The sequence below is a fragment of the Rhyacophila brunnea genome, unplaced genomic scaffold, assembly GCF_057557595.1.
Source record: "Rhyacophila brunnea isolate RB1 unplaced genomic scaffold, BYU_Rbru_1.0 scaffold_4, whole genome shotgun sequence".
Lineage (NCBI taxonomy): Eukaryota > Metazoa > Arthropoda > Insecta > Trichoptera > Rhyacophilidae > Rhyacophila > Rhyacophila brunnea.
The window spans coordinates 17,386,719-17,412,526 of record NW_028233068.1 but is presented as its reverse complement, the minus strand read 5'-3'; the positions used below and the strand labels follow the sequence as shown (position 1 = coordinate 17,412,526).

The 25,808-nt window shown below is 35.5% G+C and overlaps 1 protein-coding gene across 2 annotated transcripts in view; it reads right to left on the bottom strand.

Moving 5' to 3' along the window:
* LOC147067014 (venom protease-like) overlaps positions 1-22,696 on the bottom strand; it is a 29,504-nt gene extending 6,808 nt beyond the window's left edge. The window contains exons 1-7 of one of the 2 annotated variants that reach the window (XM_085954620.1): positions 22,416-22,696; positions 13,283-13,386; positions 9,039-9,231; positions 7,589-7,712; positions 5,710-5,764; positions 2,369-2,484; positions 950-1,099 (exon numbers count right to left, since the gene is read on the bottom strand). In XM_085954620.1, the coding sequence (XP_085810746.1) occupies positions 950-1,099; positions 2,369-2,484; positions 5,710-5,764; positions 7,589-7,712; positions 9,039-9,231; positions 13,283-13,386; positions 22,416-22,500 (827 nt within the window). In that variant the 5' untranslated portion in view covers positions 22,501-22,696. Of the gene's footprint in view, positions 1-949; positions 1,100-2,368; positions 2,485-5,709; positions 5,765-7,588; positions 7,713-9,038; positions 9,232-13,282; positions 13,387-17,647; positions 17,930-22,415 lie in introns of those variants that run through there. The other variant, XM_085954618.1, reaches the window with a different exon arrangement.
* Positions 22,697-25,808: the final 3,112 nt, after the last annotated feature.

Below are 25,808 nucleotides of genomic sequence, written 5' to 3'. Positions count from 1 at the left end.
CTGGGGCACCGCACCTTTATGTCCAATGGGTGCACCCTTTGGTTTGAGGTCTTCATGCGGGATTTGTGTTATACAGAGATTCAAATTAATGTATTCTACAAATACCTAGAAAATATGAAATATAGGTACATATAAAATGTTTTAACCACCGTTACTATGTTTATCAATCCGCGGTAAAAATAATCCTGTTAACCTTCCCTTTACGATGCTAATAAATTCCGTCCATTCCGATGATGTCGCTAAGTATTACCATAATATATTGACAATATTACAATATGTCAAAGGGAAACGCATTTTTTGGTAACATAGATAAGTTTAATAATTTCATCATCATTATTTATTTGCTAATTTTATCTAAGTACAAAATTATCAAAAATCCATCAAAATTATAATCATGGAGTATTTCTATTGATTCATACAAACAGCCTACATGTCATAATACTATATTGATCGCACCGCTTACTTTCATATCTCTTTCTCACAATGGAGTACCTACGTCTCTCTCTGTTACATATACTTTAACATATTTTTTTTTTATCCGTAATGGAATACGACGCTCTATTTGCGATGTGCATTTATAATTTATGACCATTTATATGTATTTACTAAAAAATGCTATCGATTTTGTAAATAATAATATTTATATTAGATATAATATTGATGATTCTAAGAATAGCCGACATGTTATGAAGATGACGAAGTGCATTTAACTGAAATATTTGCAGTTGAATAGGCTGAGTAACCTAAGGTGACATTACAGTAACAAGAGTGTTAAACCCACTGAATTATTGAGTAACGCCGATGTCGTTAGATATGTGTGTTTCATTAAACATGTGACGTTATTATAATTACGTCCCAGGGAATGTGTGAATAAATCTAACTGAAAATGTCAAACAATAAACGAAAAATGAAGCGCAATTATTATGTACGATTATGTTACTAAACTTACTCTCTATCAAGCTGCAATAAAGCAATGTCATCGTATTTCACTGGAGCTGAACGAGTTGGATGTTCTACAATTTTTTTAATATCGAAAAGCATTTTTCTGTCGAGCGGAGCACTTCTATTTGGAGATCCAAGAAGCACGGATTTTACAACTCTGGAATGAAAAAGAGCATGGTAGCATTATGCATTGTAATTTTATTAAGTAGGCATGTTGTGATACGAGTAACTCAATTTTCTAGACACTCAAAATACACTTCGGTAATAATATGATCCAATAAGCCATAAAAATCATTTCTCATGAAACTTGCATGTGATTAAGTTGGTTAAATTTATAAGTATAAAAGTTTAATCAATTGTCAGTTTCAGTTGAAAATGTCCCTATGAGGTGGACGAAGCCGGTCCAGATTTATTAAATAATAAAAGTGAAATAAGTACTAAAAAATCGGTGTGTGTACTTAGGTACGCGCGTTAGAAGTTATATACTTCTTTGGCGTTATAAAACAAAATAAGCTGCTACCCGAGTCTATTAATATTACAGTGGAGTAGTTTGATGAAAACGTACGCGATTCACCTGTGTCTCATATAGCACATGATAATTGTAATTTGATTATTGTATTGGACCAAAACTCATATTTGCCATACAGCGGTTATAATCGATTCAGAAGTGCCCATGATGAGTTAAACTGTTTCTGTTGGCTCAAATTCCATGATGGCGGTCTTGAGATTTGTAGGGCGGAGGAAACAATTTAGTACTCGGAGAGTTTCAATTATTTCGGCCCTTTGGTCTTCTTGTGGGGCTTGTGGACGGCGGTGGAGAGCAGTAGGTAATTCGTGTGAATTCAGGCTGCTCTATATCTCTGGATGGTGATTTTCATTGTTGAAGATCGGTAGGTAGGTAGATCGGGTCACGGTGTCGGTGTCTGATTCAGAAGGTAATAATGCTGATCGGACGGAGCGATTAGCAGGTGACCGTTCGCGACGAGTGTCAGTCCGCAAGTCACTGGCGAGAACCAGCTGGCTCAGCGTAATAATAAATTATGTGTTGCATCGGCGCGCGCAACTTCCGTCCCACGCCAAAGATGTTACATCGGCGCGCGCAACTTTGTCACACGCTAAATACATTCTGATCTGTTTTCCCAAACGCGCCAAAAGAAGTATAACTTCAAAAATTCGCATTTTAATAAATTAATCAATAATACAATGCAGTTCCGCCATGAATTTACAGTTAACACAATGAAAGAAAATATAGTTATGCTTTGCAAGTTTTTTCAATATTGGTCCAAACAGTAGACTTATACTACTTTAATATTAATATGCTTACATAGACTGTGTTCGCGTGTCGTTGGATATGATGACTTTACACTTGCACTAGATAATTACCTAGTGTATTGATAACATTAAATTAAATTGATATTTATATTACCCAATCGGTCGACCAGAAGCGCAGTGAGCTGTAGTGAGTACCCATCTTTTGTTGATAAGTGTGCCGCCACATTGCCCCGTCGCTGTATCAGCTGCTTCACCATATATTAGTAGAGCCTGTACATAGGACATCGGAAATATTAATAACTGCTTGTAGATACTACTACTAATAAATGTAAACCCCACCCCCAGCGCTCGAAATGGAAAATTTTACACACCGGAGCGCTCGATAATTTTACGAAAATATTAACACAGTTTTAATTCTAATCTATAATTTAAGTTCATTGTTCTAATTTTATGTGTATTTTACAAATAATTAAGTATTTTTGTTATATATGTCATATGTAGCTCAGACGGTCAAATTATTTTTTCTATGAGACGGAGCGAAAATTTTGGGGATTTTATTAACCGAAACGGCGCTCCAGTGCGCTCCGGCCTATTTCGAGCCCTACCCACCCCGTATCCATGTATAGGTACACCAAGTTCACTGAAAATATTGCCATCGGCAACCGTGGTACCTAAGTATTTAAAACCGTTAATCAGCTCGGGAGTCAGACTGGAAACCCGTAAATGAGTGTCAACTTCAATGCATGCAGCACTACATATGGATTTGAAATGTGCTGCATTCAAATGAAGACCTAGACCAGTGTTGGCGAACCAATGGCACGTACGAAAATTTCTCTGTCGCTTTGCAAAATCAATTTCTATGCATAGTGTGTCCGAACTCCTTATTAATCGTAGTATAGCCAACAATTTTTATTATCTTTGAGGTTACGTTTGTTATTGGTTACAATAGCGTGCTAAATGGAAAAGTTTACGAACCGGAGCGCTCAACAATTTTCTTAAGATGTTTACATAGTTACCAAATTTGATGTGTATTTTATAAAAATAAGTGTGTTCTATTTTCTATTATATGGCCTATCTAGGTCAGATGGTCAAAATATTTTTTTCCACAAGACGGAGCGATAATTTAATCAGTAGCAAGTGTCAGTGAAAACAAGTGCATGCATTTTATTTTAATAAATCCTATTTTGTAGCATGGCTAGTGGAAATTAAAAAAAAAACAAACATTATTACAACCTAGCAGCACAGACTTTCATAGTTGGTGGACTGAGGAGTGTGGCATGATTAACATGAATGTTATAAGGCAGTATGTATGTATGTTGTATTCTGGGACATTTGTATGCAGAACCTCGTTAGTAACGGTACTATGAGATAAACCATAAATCACTCCTTCAGAAAATCAAGGACGAACAAAAAGAGTTTATTGATCGGGAAATTAAAAATACAATTATTCAATCAACAAGCATAATGCAATGTATCGGCAGTCATTCAAATAAAATAGCTACTATTTATTTTGTCTGAAATCATTGATGTATATAACATCATTGCCTGAAACATACATATTCGTAAAAAATGTAGGTATTTATTATTCAAGTTCCAGCATCTTGTTATGAAGGTTTTCTGGGTCATTCTAAAAGACAACGTTTTTGTCTGTAAAGCGCAGGTATTTGCTGTTAATTGCGATTCCACTGTTCTCTCCGTGAAGTATGTAGTCTGAATAGATCTGAAAAATTACGAAACTTTACGCTGGCTGTTGCATCACCGTACATGTTATTCCTTGGTTGTACAAGGTATCTATAATTTTATTTGATAAAATTAAATGCCTTTCCTTTCTAATCAATGAAACCCAGGTAGACTGAGAGTTTATATTCTAGATGTCGCCCTACAGCTTCCTTGACAGCTTGTATATAGCTCCATTATGCTGTAACCTCTTTTGAATCCGGCTTGCTCTCTCAGTTGATTCGTCTAGCACAGTTTCTACGCGGTTGGAGAGTATGTGAAAACGTTGTAGGTACAGAATAGGGAACAGACTGCTGGGCTGATAATTTTTCAGATAATCGGATTTCTTATCAATCGAGGCATTTTTCTAGGTTTCTGGGATACAGATTAAACAGTTATGCAAGCGCTTTATTCACGATTTTACCTGGTCTCTTAAATTTTTTTATTGTTAGACCATCTTCTGCTAGAGATTTCCCACTTTTCATGCCCATTATCTCATGCCCCATCTCAGAAGTAATGATCTCAAGGAGGCATGCTTCATCATCATCCTTCCTCTGACGATCTGAATTCGTCGCATTTCCACAAGTTTCGTCATTATAGAGGGCGCTGTAAAATTCTACCACTCCATTCAGGAGATTATCCCAGTTTCTCACATTAGTCTCATCTTGCGCTGTTAGTGCCGTGATTTTCCTTCTCCCTATCGCCAGTCGTTGTTTGCTTTTGTTCAAGTTTCTATGCGGCTCTATATCAGCCCGATATCAGTTTCATATTAAATCTACGAATCCTCTCGTATGTTTTTATGGAGGGTTTTGCAAAGTATTTATGCTCGTTGGCAATTTGAATGGGACTCCTTGTTTCCTTCCGCTGCTTCATTACATTTTTAATGTCTTTGATGAAAGCTTTTATTTAGACCAGGCGAGTGAATGTTCGTTCTTCCCCCACTCCAGTGAAATTCTCTCGACGTAAACGCTTTTTGGCGAGGAGTGGAGGAAGAATAAACATTTGCTCGATTGGTCTAAATACACCTTCTTCTACTTCTTTTTCCACGGCGCTACATCCCGGGGTAGGATTTGGCCTCCTCCACAACCGCTCTCCACTCACTCTGGTCTCTCGCCACACTTCTCTAGTTACCGGGTCTTCCTATATAAAGCCAGTCCACTTCTACGGCGTCAGCCCATCTCCTTCTTGGACGGCTTCTGGGTTTCTTCCGTTGGGGTAGCCACTTTTTCATGATCCTTGGCGCTCTAACTACAGGCATTCTCTCCACATGTCTCGCCAATCGTAGTCTTTGGGACTTACAGTATATTATGATTGTTTGCTGATCAATCAGCTCTTCCAACTCGTGGTTCATTTTTATTCTGTAGTTCCCATTTTCCAACGTGGGTCCAAAGATTTTGCGGAGTATTTTGCGCTCGAACACAGCTAATTTATTTTCCTCGTTTTGAGTTATGCACCAATTCACCGCCATAAGTGACCACTGGCCTTATAATTGTTTTATATTTTAGGAGTTTACTTATTCGGCCTTGAATTTTCGACTCCACCAGTCGCTTGCAGGCATGCCAGCATTTATTCCCGGAGATAAGGCGGATTTTTTCTAAATGCACCTTTACACAACTTTTGTTGCTTTTGCAGACTACATTATAATGCTGTTCATACTTTCCGCATTTGCTTATGCAGATGTTATATACTTAATATCTTTATGTATAAATTAGTAAATGATACATGTTTATTTAATTGCATAAGCGAATCTCTTTAATTTGTAGACAGTAAAAGACTTACCATATGTGGAAAATCATTTTTTCCAGCAGGCACACCGCCAACAACACGACGTGACCTGAAAACTATAAGGTTCTCAGTGGGATAGTAGAAGCACATTAATGATTTTTTGATGTTTTGAACACTTCTATGTTGAAAATCATTAATATTTTTTAATGAAAATTCTATTAATATAAAAAAACCTTAAAGTTATTTTTAATAGGTAAAATGGTGTCAGATTCTTCTTGCAGTTCAGGCGACTCATTTAGGTGATGGTATCGCTACTTTCAAATGACACTAATACTATGACCATTTTTCTTAGAATTGACGATTTACATCTCTTGAGTGTAGTATTTTTATTGTTTATAAAGAATAATGATATATTATTAGGCTTTGACGATTTATTATAATAAGCTATCGAGTGTATTGTCATTAATAAGATAGGGTTTTTATTAATTAGGTTTATTACTGACACTTCAACCATTCATAATTTGTTTGTTGTATTTTTTGTAACCTTTGACTTGATATGTAGGTAATAGAGTTATTACCTACTTTATTGTATTGATTTATTATATAAGCTAGAGTTAAGAGTGTTCGTTATTAGTGTGTGTTTACCTTTGGTGAGTGTACGCGGCGCTTGAAGATGCCGAAAGGCGAAACCCAGGTCGCAAAAACGACTTAGTACAAAATTTAAATCAATTAGAACACTAATACTGTTTGAAAGTTATTTCGTCGCGGCTGTAATGTCATAAGATTATGTCCTACCTCTAAATGAAACTGAAATTTGTTTGCTAGGCTAGGCAGCACCCGAAACGGAAGATTTTACGAACCGGAGTGCTCAATAATTTTCCTAAAATATTAACATTTTGGTCTGATTTTATATATATTTTATAAAAAAAATATATGTTAGATTTTTTATGTGGTCTAACTTAGCTCAGGTGGTCAATTTGACTTTCCACCAGACGGGGCAGTAATCTCGGGACTTCAAGAAAAGAAGCACTGCTTCGGTATGCTCCAGTCTATTTTGAGCCATGAAGGTAAGTATGACAAAGACAATGTTTGCTTAAGAGCGTACATAAGTGAAACGGCAAATAATTTTCAATACTATGTGGAACAAAATTTTGGCCGCGTTGCCATTCGGAGAGGGTCAGTCGACCTGTTCGCACGTCAATTTTTTTTGTGATGGAGTCGGATGAATATATTCTTAAATCGTGTAAAGATGACTAAAAAACGTTCTGCATGTACTTGAAAAAGAAAACATGTCAATAAATATACTAAGTATTATTATTACGAATATAATAATAAACATAACATAAAAAGGACGCATGTTTAACTTTTATGACAAATTATATTTCATACGGCTTGCGTCATTTACACCCGCAATCCACGCATCGCCTAGTCACGGTGTTTTTAGACTATGCCTTTAGACTATTTTTAGGTATAACCTTAATAATTATTGAAACGAAATTAAAATGTCTAAAAACAAGAGCTCATTATTGCTTGTAAAAATGAGGGTTTAAGAGATTATGTTTTCAATATTCATGGGTTTTTTCACAAATGTATAAGAAGTTTAGTTTTAAACTGTAGGACAATAATATGTGTTAAATTATTCATGAATTAGCTTTTTTTAATTTTTTTTAACGATACTTTTGTGATAGTCTTAACTCTCGAGGATTTTTCGATCCATATATATATACTCTGGTTATACTCTGGACCACTCCGGTCCATTTCGAGTCCAGATATTTGATGAAGCGTACCTACTTATCATAACTAAGTAGTTTTATGGTTTTATGAAACATGGCAGAATGTTTGCCTTCATATTACTAATAGAAGAATGTAAACAATGTCACTTAGAACACCATCCTATTATTTCTTTGGTTTTACAAATAAATAAACTTAGAACCTTGTATTTCTACGCTGGCGACGATTATCAGCATAATTAGAGCACAATCCCTTTGGCTCTCTCGAACCTCCAAGTGTTAGACTGTTGTTACATCCGAAGATTGTGTTAGCCATGTCAATGCAATCTAAAACGACATAATATTTTTAATTTATTATTAACTAAAAGGGTTTAATTAAAACGTACTTTTATCGCAATTTATCGTAAATATTATAAGTTTGGATCGATCTACTACTGAATGAAGACCTCTCCTGATTCTATTTCTCTCTGTCCTTAGAATTGTTATATTTATCAGAATTGGTAATGTTATGTAATATGTTTTTTTTATCAGAATTATCATCGTCGACCTGAATCAATCCACTACTAGATGGAAACCTCTCCAAGCATTGCTATATTTATCAGAATTGGTGATCATCACCAAACTGAAACCAATTACTACTACATGGAGGCTTCTTCAAGCTAATGCCATTTGTCCCGGAGCCATGCATTGCCACGTTCATCAAAATTTGTTATATTACATATTATCTATTCTGAGTCTAAAGCTAGATCAATCCACTGCTAAATGAACCGTTTGTCAGCCAGCGTGACAGCTGGCTCCGATAGTGTAGACCAGGGGTCGGCAAACTCTTGGACGAAAAGAGCCAAATATGAGTATCACAACGGTTAATTTTTATTCAAGAGCCATACATATATTTTTATTAATATGATTTATTTCAGTGAATGTTATTGTTTATTTATCAAGTGAAGAAAATTTTGCGAATAAAACTAACGCAAATATAAGTTTTTTTATTGTTGAAATTATAAATATAATTTTTACAGAAAATGAGTAACATACAATTTTCACGCATTCCTTAAAACTATCGTGAATAATAACGTTCCTTGCATTTCTTTGGAGAGTGTCTGTATGTTTGGTGTGTAACTTGTAGTTTTCAATTTTAGGCGCGACACCAAATTCTCATCGGTTATTTGGTTTCTCTAAATGCTAAAAAAATGTTCATGTTTGAAAATGATTGTTCACATACATATTATGTAGGCTCGAATATGAGTTCGGAAAGCTATACCATGTATTAAAAATCGTAGTATCTACCTTATTATGTAGATCTTTTAGAGCGCTCCGCTGTGTTGTGAAATTAAATTGCATTTTTCTCTCTCCAAAGTCCAAATCCTCAATTTTGGTGGCAAGACCTACAAATTTGGAGCTACATAACTCTTTGCTTGTTAAATCCACCAAAAAAAATCTATTTCAAAAGGAATTTGGCAAAGAGCCGCACGCCAATACCCAAAGAGCCGCGGTTTGCCGACCCCTGGTGTAGAGTGAAGACTGTAGATAATTATATTTTGTGTTTATTGTAATCAACGAAATCCACAGTTAACACAAATAAATTAATAGATTTGTGATGTAGGTATCTGGTTATTTAGAAATATTCAATGAATGTTTTAAAAACAATCTTACAATCCCATGATTTTTGACCAGTCTTCGCTGGTAGTGGCGGACATCTGTCTTCCAATTGTCCGGGTGAGATATAAGTGTTTATGGTAGCTGCAGTAGTTGTGGTAGCTGCAGTAGTTATGGTAGCTGCAGTCTTTGGGGGATTCCCACTGTCGCAACACACAAGAGTTGGACCAATTTCCCCGTCTCCACAAAACTGAAAAATAAAATAATAAAAGCAAAAGTACCTGCCACATTATTTTTTTCAACTAAGTGAAGAACATGATCTTTTATTAGGTTAAATTGACCTTATTTTACGACGAATGATTGATAGCCACTCGCCGAATTCTGTAGCTCATTAAAGTGGATCAAACACCATTTTTTCCAGAGGGTTGGAGCGGACGCTTTTTTTAGTTGCTCCGCTCAGGGTTAAAAGTTTTAATAGGTATTATATGTATACAAATGTTAAAAAAATAAGTAGTATTGAAATAAGGTTTATTATTCGTCTTTTTCATCTGTTTCTGTCAGGGTATGGACATAATAAGTTGAGGAAGCGGCTGACATCCATTTCTCGTAAAAAAACAAAATCTGTTAATACAAATCTCTACTCTGTGGAGGCCCATATGATCCTATTAGGATCGGACATGGCCAAATAATATATAATAAATAATAATTATTATTTATCTATCATGAATGAACTTTTTTGTCAAAAATAATTTCTTATATATTTTGTAAACTATCAATTCATGATGGAACTGCATTGTATTGTTGTTTTAATTTAATAAAACGCATTTTTTATACAAAACAAAAAAGAAATATGTATTTTATATTAATAAAATAAAACAAAAATGAGAATCAAACATATTTATTAGATTAGTCTTTTTTTAAAAAACATACAAATAGAAAAATAGTAAATTTTAGTGAGAAGTTTGATTTTGTGCGGCAGAACTAAGTGCATCAATATCGATATCTAGTGAGGTTGTTCCCACATGCAAACAGTTTTCCAAATGCACATCAGTGATTCGTGTTCTCACTCGGGATTTGATATGCTTCATCCGACTAAAAAGCTGTTCACACGTGTAAGTGTTTCCAAATAGCGAAGTCATTATTAGAGCATGTTTGTAAAATGCAAGATATTTCTCCATATCCAAATATGTTTTCTAAAACTCTTCCAAACCAACCTGATGGAATTTCTCCTTTAACTGTTCATCGCAACATTTCACAATGTTCAATTTGTAAATGTCCCGGTAATCAATTCACGTCTACGGAGAATGGCGTTGCAAATGCAGAAAAAAGACACGGTGCTTTTTAAAATCTAGAGCCGATATCGAATCTCAATTTGCGAAATTTGCGAATGGTTGCAAGGGGATCGATGGAGGCAGGTGGTTGCTTGCGCAGGCGTGCACGTTGATGGGCCTTGCGTGCTTTTCTGAAAAGGTCACGCAGGCGCGAAACATGCTGCGTCCACCACGGCGACTGGCTTGGTGGCTTGGGCTTGCAGCGTCCGAGTGAAGCTTCGGCTGATCCGGTGATGTCTTCAGTCAGTCGTGAGGCGGCCGAGTGTAGGTTCGGAAATCGGGTTCTAGATGTCCTGTCAAGCTTTTTGGAAAGCACCTCTTCAAACTTTTCCCAATTCCCGTCGCGCGTTCTAAATCGCGTGGGCGGGGGTGGGGTTACGTCAGAGACGCCATCGTGCGAGGAGTCAGAGGCCAGCTCAAAAGTGATCAACTGGTGATCACTCATGGAAGCGCTCTCATGGACTCTCCAGCCGCTGATTCGTCTCGCGACGGACTCAGTGGCCAGGGTGATGTCGATGTGGGTGCCGGAGTTTGCGTGCGACACAAAAGTCGGCATGCTGTTGGGGTCGTTGAGGACGACCAGGTTGTGCTGGTGAACCAACTCCTCGATGACGTCCGCGTCGCACAGGGGGATATCCACGGGCGCCCAGAGGGGGGATTGCGAGTTTGCATCCGCACAGATGATGACATCCCTGCCACCAACTGCGCGTAAGATGCCGTCGAGCACTGATGCCACGTGTTCCTTTGTGCTCTTAAAGCTGAAGTAGGCGGAGATAACCACCACGCTGCCTCCTCCGGGAAAGCATATATCTGCACACGCGACTAGCTCAGTTGACAGGTGTGAGAGCGACAGCACGCCAAGGCGAGGGTCAAGAGCGAAGACGCAGGCCTTTGGCTCTACACATCTGGCGCTGACGACAAGGCCCGCGCACCCGAGTCCCTTTTCAGTGACCTTGGGGCCCTTTTCAGAGCCCCAGTGGTACGGTTCCTGCACCAGCGCCAGAGACAAGCCTGTGGCCCGCATAGTCTCAATTAGCTCCACCGAGCCGGCGTCGCTCAGGTTGACGTTCAACTGAGCGAAGGTAATCATCGCGTGGCAGTGTAGTCCACCATCGCCCTCTCGCGCAGCTCAGCGTGTAGCCTTGCTGGGCAATCGAGACTGCCGGTGGAATGGTCAGACGGCTGCTTGTGTTTGTGGCAGGCCATGCATTTGGGTGGGTTTCTTTTGTTGGGGCAGTCCTCGCGGTCGTGGCCGGAGATGGCGCAGTGGCTGCACGTCGGGGTTTTATTTGAGCATCCTTCGGCCATGTTTCCGAAGAGATGGCAAACGTTGCATTTTACTACCCCAACGTAGTCTCTCAGAGGGAAGGATTCCCACCCCATGTACAGCCTGTCTTCGGCCAGTAAGGCAGACCAGATGGCCGCCGGGGCGAAGACCACAAAGTGGCGTCTGCCTGTTCTAGGCCCGGCTTTGTGGCTTAATCTTATTTCTTTGTATGCTGTTTCTGGCAGGCCGGTCTGTTCCTTGGTGGAGGTGAAGATAGCTTCCCGGAGTTGAATTTCTGTAAGAGTCGATGGCAAGTTGAAGATAATTACGCAAGGCTGCTTTTTCCCGGCGAGCTCGGCTCGTAGGGCAGCCTACGAGGTCTCCAGAGCTTTCATAAGGGCCTTGGCCTCGACTTCAGAACGGGGGTGGACAATAACGCCTCCGTTCCTTATATTCCGGATACCCGTAATTTGAACCCCAAGGGACCTGGGGTCGAAGGCCTTCTTAAGGATCTCCTTCGTGGTATCTGATGTCTTCTCCCCAGAGCCGGTCGGGAAGAAAAGAACTCCCGATCTGGGGGTGAGGGGAAGTAGGGACGGGAATTGTTGGTTGGCGGAAGTAGAGGTAGAAGGTGGTGCATGCGTTGCTGTCGTGACCGTAGGAGGGCGGCTTTTCCTGCCCAATGCTGTGGCCCATGACATTGGTGCAGGTGTCGTGGCGGTCGGTTTAGCGTTTGTGGGCGCCTGTGGCTGGATGGACTTTAGAATTTTGGATTGTGCGTGTAGGTCCTTTATTGCCCTTTTCTGGAGCTTAAGGCCGGTGGTTCTGTCTTTGAGTAGTTCTTCCAGGTATTGTATCCTCGCCTCTTGAACGATGGACTTCCTCTCCAGCTTGGCCATAGCTAGGTTCTGCCGGCTGTGGGCTTCCGACAGGCTCAGGAGGGCGTTTGTTATCCGCTCCTTGGCGCCAGCCTGTTTGCCGCGGAAGGCCGTTATAACTTCTTTAAGGCAGGTTGATACATCGTTGTAGATTTCATCGTGTTGGTCTGGGTCTAATGGGTCTAAGAGGTTGGTTTGCAGGTGATTTAAGGACGATTATCTTCTTAATCGCTCGCTTGTCTTCATGTGGTTGGCCGCACTTTCATCAGCTTAATAGTTCTTTGCGTGATTGGTGACACTAACTTTGTACGCACAAAGTACGTTGGATCTGCGGCAAATTTTCAGCAAATCGTGATGGGTTCAAAGTTCAAAGTTGCTTTTGTGAGTTGTTTTCTAGAGTTTCTAAAGTTGTTTTCTAGCAATTAACTCATTTGCTGCTGAGTAGATAATGATTTTTTTAATTAGCACCTTTAAAATGCACGTTAATTACATCGATCGGCCGCCTGGCCATTACGCACCGGGTGCGTCTTCCGCGTCCAAAGTATTAAGAATGCAGATATTATATAATTTGATTTTTTACGGAGTATTGAAAAACTGTGTTCCCATAAAATCCATACAACATATTATAGAAATGCGACAATTCCAATTTCAATATCAATAATGTTATATTTTTCTTCTGTTCTATTTTTCTGTTTTTTCCTGTTCTGTTTTGTCACCGTTCTGTTTCTTCATGTTCTGATTTTTCATAGAACCTAATAAATTTAATGTTAACTTCAGTAGCGGTAATGGACAAAGAAGAAATAACAACAAAATTGCCATAATTACCTGGGGGCCGATGCCTCGCCTTATGTTAGTAATAGCCGCTCGACAGCTGTCGATTTTGACACATGTCCCCGCTGATGCAGTTCGCGCAAAAATACAATCATCACCTATTTCAGAAAATAATATTTAATTAACACTATTGTACTCGTATTTTGACTTTTTGTTGCATGCTGTATAGATAATAAACCAGGGTGCTGATGCTAGGTACTGCATAGATTTGATTAAGTGTTTCCTATATTATATTTTGGGTAGGTACATACAGGGCTCGAAATAGATCGAAGCGCACCAGAGTGCCGTTCCGGTTCATAAAATCCTCAAAATTATCGCTCCGTCTCGTGGGAAAAATAATTTGACCGTTTGAGCTAGATAGGCCATATAGAAAAAATCTAACAGATTTATTTTTATGAAATTCATATAAAAATAGAGAACTATTTTGATATTTTCGTAAAATTATTAAGCTTTCCGGTTCGTAAAATTTTCCATTTCGAGTTCTGGGTACACAATTAGGACCGGAAAACATGAAGTGTAAAAACGAATAATAATATCCATAGAACCTAAGAAAAATATAGCTTTAGAGATTTATTTTGAAAGCGTAAAAAACAGTTAGTACATAGTAATTCTAGAATCTAGTTACTAGATTCTAGTACGTCATCGTCTTTGCCTTGAATTTGATTTTGTGAATGAGTTTTATTATTGTTTTTGATGAAACGATTTTGTGATTTCTAACTGGACTGATAAAATTTGTAATAAAATAACTAATAGTCTTGTTCGATTAATCATAATGATGTCCATTTATTCGCGGATGGCTTTGCTAAACGATACTTTACATAGGAGTGAATAATTATTGAAAAGATATTATGTATGGTCTATTGATAGATATATTTTTGCTTGTATACTTGCTTGTATACATACAACCGGTTTACGTCGCTTCGTTTGATTATCAAGGATTATGGAAACATATATTTTCTTTAAATTATGTATCACGTACAATCAGTACTAATCACAGACTAAAACATATTATATTTTAACCATTTATATACTACTAGGTGAGCAGTTCCCATACATGTCTCATTTTAAAAATGTACCACAAAAGATATTACGAATATCGTCTTATAATATTTCCTTATAGGTATAATGCGTTAAGACCGATAACATGGATTCCCGAATTTCAACCGTATTGCCCTGGCTGTAAAACTAAGTTTGCGTTCTTGGAATAGTGAACCTAAGGGTGGCTGCAACGCAAAGCAGACAGAGCAAGTCGTCATGCGCTGACTATTAGTTAGAGTAAGATGCAAGCTAGATTGGGCTTACTCAGTAAGTTTTAACAAAGGCCGAGTCGCTGAAAATCTGGCGTCATTTTAAGAAGCATATGATTCATCCAGTAGTATATCAATGATTTTAACCAACGAGTAACGACTCCTTTTTTAACAAGAAAGATAACAAACATAATATCGATTCCTTGACGGCAAACTAGCTCTAAGTATTATTTATGACATATTATATTCTAATTATTTAAGTTTTGTACTATTGTATTTCAGTTTTTTTGCGACTCAGTTGTTGCCTTTCAGCATCTTCAAGCACAGTACACACTAACCAATGGACAATAATATAGATAATTCTTATGATTTTTATGATCATTGCATGATATAATCCTTATATTACTATACTTATAATACTTAACTTATATCTAATACCTAACTATTGGCCTTATTAATACCTGCTCATAGGCGCTTTCTAAATTGAGTTACGGTAGCCAATCAATTTTTGTATTCTAAATTAAAGTATATATTACTTTAATTACCAACTGATGTCACGGATGTCATCAATATTTTTCTGTTGTAACTTACTTGAACTTGCTAATAATTTTTAATTAACTATGTCTTTTATACAACGAATAATTCACAAGATTTAAGAATGTACCATTTTAATTATTGAATATAATAAGGCCAATAGTTAAAGTTTGTCCCAATTAAGAATGGCATTCCTAGCATAGTGGTAATGGACAGGACGCGAAACCCAAGAGATGTAGGTTCGATTCATGCCGGGTGTCTTACTTTTTTGGAAAAAGATTTTTTCTATTGGCTATATTTTCTCACAAGTGATTTCAAAATTATGTATGTTCTTATATCTCTTGTAGAACACACTCATTTCTTATCTAAACGTCAAGTTAATGATTTTTTTAACATTTCGATTAATGAAATCTCTTCAATTTTAATCAAGCATATTCTGAAATAAATTGACATTTTCAGATATATAAAAGTATAATCATTATCAAAATCGTGTCTCCCATTCGATACCATACTTATTTATACCTTTCTGCCAATATGTCACAAATTAATTGAATTGTTATTTAATACATTCTATATTGGTATGCATTTGATAATTCAGCGCTCGAAATGGACCGGAACGCACTGGAGCGCAGCTCCTGTTCTCCAAAACAGTTTTCTTTGGTAGTCATAAAAATATGATTAGTAATGGGTTTGAGTACCAACTTTATAGGGGAAATTTATGTATTTAATCTTTTTCTGATCTTAACTAGTGGTGTAGCAAGGGTTGAGCAAACGGCGGACGCAAAAATGACATTTTATTGAATGTGCAAAAATATTAATTGTCAATTTTTGTATGTCAAATGGTGATTGTTTAATATAAGAATACATAGACAATGAAGAGGACTCCAGCCACAACGCGAACGAAAATGTTTTTCCAGGGAGATGCGAAATATGTCAGTACTACTAGGCGTCTAATATTTAAAAGTATTGCATATATTTTTATAAAAAATGTCTATATAAAGTCAGATGTTTATTGAAATCGATTTCAAGAAAAAAAAGGTTTAATATTAGCACGCATTCAAATGGTGTGCCCCTCTTTTCTGAGGATACCGCTCTCTTGATCAGTGCTGCCAAGCATACTATAATTTTGGTCCGCGTACTAAGTACGATATTAAAAAGGTATATAGTACGCCCAAAATACTATTTGGTCAGAAGAGGTACCTATATAAAAAAGGCCTCGGAATTTCTCAAATTTTTGTGAAAAACAAAAATCCAATACATTTTTAACAGATGACAAGGCGTTACCTACTATATTGTATGCGGAAATACTTTAATTTCTTAGATAGTAGTCACACGGTTGTTATATGAATAAATATAATTGTTGTTGGGTGGTTGTTATATGTAGAACCATTTGTTTAGTTTTACGGTAAGTAACCTATCTAAGTTTTCAAAACATTTTTAATATTAATTATTAAATCCGTATTATTTAATGATAGCAGAACATGCGTGAATTTAAAAAATAAAGGTAAAAATTTTGAATTACGAGAAGGGGCGCATTTTTTGTTATAGCTCCGGGCGGTAAAACACCTTGCTACGCCCCTGGATGGAAGCATAAAGTTCCGGACAATTATTAACAATACTTTCAAATTTAAATACAGTAGAATCTCGATTATCAAGACTAATTGAGGATGAAGGTAGTCCGGATAAGGAAAAATCCGGATAATCGAAAAAAAATCATAATTGACAGGGAATAATTTTTATTTGTCTATATTTACATATACATACATACACGTCATTAATATATTTTAAAAAAAAAATCAATTATCCATTTTTTCTTAAAGCTTAAATCAGGTTCTACCGCGTTACTGGAACTTACTAATGGTCTTTTCAAAATTTTGTTCCATGATTTTTTCAAAGTTGACACATCTAAAGAATTTCAACTCTCTGCTGCCATGTAGCAATAATATTTTAAATTTATTTTCTTGTGGAAGCTTATAACTGTTTCTTTATTATTTTCGTCTGCTAGCAATAATCGTCGAAGCATATTTTGTCTATATAAACGTATGAATGTTTCTATTACACCCTCATCCATCGGTTGTATTACCGACGTGACTCTTTCGTCTTTGTATGAACCACATAAATACACTCTTCAACTTCTTTATTTCCTGATTTTTTCATAACTTTCCGCTCTGAGTTTCCATCTTTTGACATTAAACAATTGGTAAACTTCATAATAGTTTCACTTTGTTTTTTTTATATCCGAGATAGTTGACGTTCCGACACCATATTTATTAGATAGATAACGTCACGAGTCACCGCGTGCACAATTCCATAGAATTATTAAACTCATTATTTTGTTGTTCCTAGTCACCCAAGCATTTTGAACATATTAGAATTAGATTGATTAGACTGCGAGTCACCGCGTTTCAAACCATCGATTATATCCAATTTGTCTTTAAAAAAAAAAAAACTGGATAATCGAGGTTTTACTGTAATATGATTCGTACGTTTCCACCTAGCTAGTCCAATACCGTGCAGTACAGTAGTAGTAGGTGCAGTACATAGATATAGGTAGAAGAATAAAAACAAAGCTGTTTACCTTCTTGTTGCGCAATTACTGGCGATATCAACAGCACTACAAAACATAAGAACCGATCTTTTATTTTCACCATTTTTTATGCAAGGTATCGATAAAATTAATAGAAGTAATTAGCACACTCTATAAAATAAAACAATACACATAGGTACTCCACACATTTCTATGTATAAATTGACATATTTAATTACTTGTTTTCAAACTTGTAAATGATTGAAATTTAGACATTTAATGTCATATCATCTGACAAGACACCCGCCCGATGCTGATATCTATAAACTAATGACAGAAAAGTAAGGATGCTTTTCATTCGATAAGATACCGGTGTATAATAGCCCTGTCCACATATGGGTTTTTTTCCGTTCGTCTCACGAATTCATCACAGTGCATCAGTGGCGAAGGACGAAGGTAGGCTGTTAAGAAGCGCCATAAATAGTGCACATTAAACTTTGTCAGTCATATGTATTTGTTTTCATTGAAATAAGACTACAATTTACAGATGGTGTTGGCTAGTTTTCAAAATTCAATTAAACCCCGCGAAAATCAGGCCATAATAGATAATAGTCAAATTTAAAATTATGCAATTAAATCATATATAAACTTGAATATTTTATAGATAGAATAATATTTTTTATCTATTATAATTTGTTTTAGGCATGGATTAATGAATTTAAAAAAAATTAACCGACGATATGTGTTATAACATGTAGTCTTAATCCAATGAAATCAATCGAAGTATGAATGCAAACCTCCACTCTGTGGAGGCTCATATGTTCTTATTAGGATCGGACATGGTCGAAAGAAATAAGAAGAAGAAAAAGTGTGCACAATTTTGTCGTATCGCCCAATATATACCAAAACTATTATGGTTGGGTTTAGGCCTATTCCGTGCCTCAAACCGGTTTCAAAATAGCCGTTATTTGTAATGTACTAGCGCAGGCAGATCCGACCCCCTTGGATTTCTGTTCAACACTCAAGCAACTTCGTATTTTATCGGGAAGGTTCGGGTGGTTCGTAGATATTATACATACTATTTATTTTTGTCTATACTCTTAAGTCTATAGTAATTAATAGTCAATGCAGCCTCTCATCACGTTGAGAGTGAAGAGGTGACGTTGGACCTGGCTCGGCCACGTGCTGCGGATGCCAGAAGAGAACCTCAACCTGGCTTGCCTGTTCTTCAATCCGACTGGATTCCAGCGTCCTGGAAGGTCGCTAAATACTATATATGGAGTGTATACGGCGGAGCTACGAGATGCTGGTTTGACCTGGAACGAGGCAAGAAGACTGACGAGCGACAGGGATTCTTGGAGGCGCCGCATGGTGTCCATATGCTCCAATTAAGGGGTGGATATGGCCAAAGAAGAAGAGAAGCAATTAAATAGTTGGATTATTATTTACGAATTGCGTAGCGAGATTATACAAATAACCCATAGGATTATACAAATAAATTAAAAAGAAATTACGCATACACGGTTTTGACCAAAAACTACGACGTTACAGTAGGTACTAGAAATGTTAAAAACATAATTATTAAAAGTTTGCTGTCATATTTTTCCAAATTATTAGTATAATATAAGTACTTATTTTGAGAGATAACGTTTATTAATTCACAATATAAGAATACTGAATATTTAATTCATTCGTGTAATGCAAAGTAGAGAATATACTATTACGCTTTATAACGTTGCACCCCGGCTCTAGGATGAAAATGATGTACTTAATATATTTTTTTGATATATTATTATTGTTGTAGATTGTTAATACAAGTGAATATGATTTGACCTAATTTTATGCGAGGTAATCAGGCAAGTGTAGTAAAAAGTGCAATGTTAAAAAACGTATACTCTAGATTTACGTGTATTATTTCTGGTTTGACCATAGATTAGACCTGACGAAGAGAAAAGTTTGATGAACCATGTAGACAGCATAACGAATGCCTCTGCTTGACGCATGCACAAAACTTCTCAGTTTAAAACCAGAATTTAAACGTTGAAGTGAAAGTGGGTGATGAAGTGAATAAATGTGGACTAAGCTTATCAATAGATTCTTTTTCGCGGATAAGCATTATACCCTCTGCACACGTGCATGGATTTACTGCTTACAGTACGTATTATCGCGACCATAACAATAAAAATTCACGTGTATTATCATGCAAGTTTCAAGATTGCATGCACGAATAAAAAAAGTTTGGAAGCTTCTGAATTTTCACGCGACAGTTTTTCGATATCTGCGCCTGCGCAGTAGAACGATAGTAGCGATCCTGCCGGTAAAAAACTAACTACACCGCGACTAACTAACTACGACTCATTTTGGGCTTAACCGATTTTTACGACCTGTCAAATAGTACCATAAAATGACAACATCGCGTCTCGCTTACTCTTAATGCCCATACGCACTTGCGACAGGCCGCATATCGTTTTTTGTATGCCGGCTAGCCGCAGCGGCCTGCCGCAAGTGCGTATGGGTACTTAAAGAATGAGATTGACGATACAGCACTTTTACATTTAACCAGTTATTATCGCGATAGTTTAAAATACATACTATACATACATACACGTGTACAAGCGCTATTATGGATGATCCTAGTGACAATAATAGTCAATGATTAGGGATGACATTTTTGACCGATACTTCGATACGATACTTTACTACGTCTTTTGAATTTGTTTCTTTTCAAGAAATGAAACGGTCCATTTGAAGCCGATAGTTACGATATTAATAGTTTCAGGGCTCGAAATGGGCCAGAGCGCACAGGAGCGCCGTTCCGGTTCGTGAAATCGGTAAAATTATCGATCCGTCTCGTGGAAAAATAGTTTGACCGTCTGAGCTATATAGGTCATAATATACCAAAAAATCTAACACATTTTTTTATATTATACTCTAATTAATTTACTACAATATTACTTTAATACTACGAGGATGTTAATATCTTCAGAAAATTGTCGAGCGCTCCGGTTCGTTAACTTTTCCATTTCGAGCGCTGAATAGTTTACCATACCATGATTGACGATACATATTATAGGTTACGATACCAATATAGTCGATAGTTTTCCATTCGATATTACATCCCTAACGACGACGACCGTTGACCAATTGGTAGGTACTAGGGAAAATGTATATTATAAGCTGCTCAAAGATCGTAAATATGCGACGCGCGGTGTCGGCCGTTGTTGTGACTAAGCACGGACAATAATTAACTATAAGGCCGTGGCCAGGGTGGACAGCGTTCGGCGGAGCGTTGAGCGGCGTACCCAACTATTCTAATCTATCTTGAATACCAGTATTCAATTATTTATTGATACCGAAATACCGGTATCAAAAATCCAATATACCGGTATTTTCGGTATTAAGAAAACATACACGTTTATATTTTTTTTGATAATGAATTTAATGATATTTTTTCATTACTATCTACTATATTGTATTATTCAATTTAATGTATAAGTTTTATACTGCCAGAATGCAAATATATTGACTGAAACCAACAAAAGTTAAATAATATTAACACAAAATCTCTCAAATATATAGAATTGTCGCGATGAATTATTAACATATTTCAAAAAATAAAACATTTATCGCAAATATTTCCAATTATTCTATAACTTCACTATTGATTCAGTTCTAGACCATTATGAACTTACATATTTATAAAGGTCAACATAATAAATTTAGATAGGTTGCTACAAAACAGTGTTTTTAATAAATTATTTTAATAGTTATATTTATTGACAGGTACTTCTTTGTTCGACATGTATGATATGTTTCGACGAATACCGGTATCGATATATTCATTCGGCGTTGCAATCCCTAGTTCCAGTGTGTCAAAGTGTTTCTGAGGGAGTGTGGCCTACAATTTTCCATTTCGGGCGCTGCTAACGAGATAGCTAACTGTTGAAAGTTGGCTCTTCTACTCAATTGTTAATAATTATGGTAATAACACTTTTACATACCTATCCAATACATTTTCTTTTGCAGTAGTAAACAGATGCATACCAACTTATAGGACAACTTTAGGCCACTAACGTCCCGTGGGGGTAGGCAGATTGAGCGTCGCTTGGGGGCGGCAGTTACTTGAAGGGCGGCAAATCGAGGAGAATAATTTGGTGTAATAGAGAAATAATGGTAATAACGAAAATATCTTTCCATTTAAAAAATCAGCTCACCGGTTGGATACAAAATGTATTAATTAGCATAAAAGATTTAACAGGACTGTAATTTTTGTCGGCTTCGCGATGTCTAGTTTATTTCCGTTGCCGTTCTACGTCATTGCTGACCAGAAATGACACGCGCACGGATGATAAAAAATACTGTAAGTATAAAAAAATGGGGCAGCATTTTGTCTAGGGACGTCACTGCTTTAGGCTACTGTTATTTTTTTTACATGAGGCATGTTCCCATATTATAAATGTAAGCAAAAAGTACCTAGCTATTCACAACAGTTTAGATATTTTTTCATACATCCTTTTTCATAGGTGATTTTGGCAAAATTAACAAATTCAAGAATGAAAACCTAACCTAACCTAACAAATAATCCAGTATATCGGCTATTTTCAAAAATTGTTTGCTCCTGGCTTCCTGTAAACTGACAAGAACCGTCTTTTATTTAGACATGAATTTTATCTCAGTTCTATACGACCCAAAGAGGTTGGACCGTCTTTAATATAGATACGGCTATTTCCTATATAACATTTCACGGTGAACGGATACGGAGAACCACATACGGATAATACGAAACCTACATTGGCAAAAGAATAAAAAAAATGTTTACCTTCTAGTTGCCCAATTACTGACGATATCACCAGCATCACAAAACATGACAGTTCTTTAATTTTCACCATTTTTATGCATGCCATCGATAAAATTAATCAAATAACTTAGCACACACGAAAATGACAAAACACATACTTCACTATGTCATAGTTCTATGTATAAACTGACATATTTAATTACTTGTTTTTAAATTTGTAAATAATTATAATTTTGACATTTATTCGTATCTGAAATTATCTGTTAAGACACCCGTCCGACGCCGCTATCTAGAAACTAATGATATTATTTAATGTTAATTAGAATCAGGGCCAGCGTTGGCCAACTTAGAGTTTTTTTTGCCAGATCTAGCATTTCTTAGTAGGCATATAGTTTGCAAGATTTGATTTCACATCTAGCATATGACGTTAAATTTAGCGTCATAAAAAAGGCTAGAATATTACATAGAAAACAAACATGCAAGCATTTTATACTGTCTATTTTACCAATAAATTACACGGAATTTTGATACAATATATTATTATATTAATCATGACCAAAATTCGGACCTGGATTTTTTTATTATTCTTTGGCCTGTTTATCAGTTTTGAAACAAAAAATCTTCTTCAATCATTCTCATAAAAAATGTCGATAATTATGACTTATTTTTTTGAAAAAAAATACCTAGAGATTTTGTTAATTTTGAGAAATTCTAGCATGTTTTCTGAAATCTAGCTTATTTTCTTACCGTATCTGGTATATTTTTATGAATAACAGTTGGCAATACTGATCAGCGAATCTATTCTATACACAAGGCTGCTATCGGCGGCTATTATCGGCTATCGAGGTAGTTTATCATAATTATGTATTATTTATTATTCAATAAGTTAGCCGAATAAACTGTCAAAACTGTAAGTATATAAAAAAGATTTCAAGTTATACACATTTATATTTTTATAAAAATTGATGTTTTTTAAAATAAATATAAAAAATATTAAAACTATGAATTAGTCAAAATCTGCACGAGAAAAAATAGAAAACTTAATAAACTAAATTTTAATAATACATATGACCATAAAATATAATGTAATAATAACGTAACTCGGGAGATAAATATGTTACAAATTCTGATTTTTTTTCAAATCAAAGTTTATCTTTGACTTCAATAAAATATTTTTCTTTTTAATGTTTTCAGATAGGTACTTACATATTTATTAATTAATACAGTTGAAATTGTAAATTATCAAAAAAAAAATCTCAAATTACAAGCTTCGTATTTTTCCGCTAGGTGCCTCTGGTAGGTACAAGCCTCCTCCTTAAAATATAAAACAAGAAGAAACTATTAAGTGATTACCTATATAAAACGTCACATGAATTTTATTTACCTACCTATAATGTGCACATTACTTATAGGTACTTATTTTAACAGCTAAAATGATTCGATTTTTAAAAGTAATAAATAATATCCGTGGAAAGCAGGAGAAGTGGTACATATATGTCTTCAAAAATCCTAAAATGAGTTAAGTATGCAGATGTCTAAAATTTCGATCATTCTATGCAGGAGAATGAACACAAGTCATGAAAAAAAATTGCTTATACCCTTTTTCGATATTTTAATATGGTATATAATATATATTGTACAGAAATATACAGAGAGCTGTTAAGAAAACAGTGTTATGTGACGTATACCTCTACTCCCAATTCGCTGTAGCGTGAATTAATACTGCAGTGCTGTTTGAATCAGTGACATATACCCAAATAGGTTGGACAGTGCCTATAGAGAAAGCATAAAAATGCCAGTCTAATGGATTTTTGTCAAACAAAACTCTAGTAAGTACAATGAAATTATATGTATACACTTGGACATATTCTCTTTCTTTGTGACGTCAATGTTTTTTCCGGTAAAATCATAAATTATGACTGTATGAGTGATATTTAAACACAGAAAACGTGTCATAATAAGCGTGTATTCTACTTTACGTTGACATGTTATTGACATTTGTAATAGTAAATTATTGCAATGATTAATATACAAAAAGGTAAAAATAAAGATCTTCATTTTTAGCAGAATTAAAAAACCTCAAGAATCCGCTCAAGTTGCTTATGATACAAAAAAAGTAAGATAAAGAGGAAGCCAAGTTCGATCCAACCAAAAGGGTTGTTTCATTAGATCTCCGGCAGTGCCTACCAACCCTGATGTTAGCATTTAATATTTCCTTCTATAAACGTCTACTTTGTACATTCAAATGAACCATCTACGATTATGATGATGGGCATTCATGGAGGGTAAATTGTAAAACCTGTTTGTTTCATTTTTTAAACAATATTATACATCTACATTAAATTTGTATTTACTGATATTTTTTTCTGACATGATTATGTATAATCAAAATAATGATGTATACATAATGTGTCTATATAAATAATAAATAATATAAATACCTAGGATATTTCAAAAACTACTCCTGTAAAATATTTCAAATGTGAGTTAAAATAGTTCCCATTCAACTAACGAAATGGTTTCAATACAGAAAAGAATTTGGAATGACTTATTTCAAAACAATTAAGAATACGGAAACTGTATTTAGAAAAATTAGTTATATTCGATCCAGATTTTTGAAAAGAAGCCACTAGATTAATAAGATTTAATTTTACGATAAAATTAAGGTAAAATGGATGGATATTATGTAGTGGATATGTAGGTACTTTATAGTGTTCAATTTTATATTTCTTCTGAATATTTAAAATGTGTAAAACAATAAAATATAAAATATCATTTCAAGTTTCAATATTTTCAGTCATATAAAAACTGTAACTGTAAGATGTAATAATCTCATTTGTTTGTTTTATTTAGGATATTGCATTGTTACTTCACGAATAATTTAAAACTTAAATGACACATAATTATCTTTTTATAAACCATCTATTCCACATTTATTTAAGTCCTAGTCCATACCAAATTATGAAAAAAACTCGATAATAATAGTATTATGTCAGCTAAGTGCTCGAATTTCATTCAGGAGAATAGGTATATGTCAATTTTTAGACAAATTACTAATAAAAATGCAAAAAAATATGCAGATTATATAAACATTATTTTTTTATAATATGTATAAAACAAAATTTCCATTAAAAATATAAATAAATGATTTGATATTCAACTTTTAAGTTTAAAATAATTTACCTGCAAAATAACACTTTTGTGACATATTTATTATACCTCTTCTCCTTTTGACCACGGATATTAGGTACACCTAAAACAAACGAAATCGATGTAGTCTGTCAATTAATGATGCTTCCCTTAAAGTAACCTTAAAGTTAGGTTGAATGATTTGATTAACTGATGCAGATTGATATCGAGTTTTAATCTTTTCCTTCCTATAAGAATCATTGAATGCAAATATTATGCCCTTAT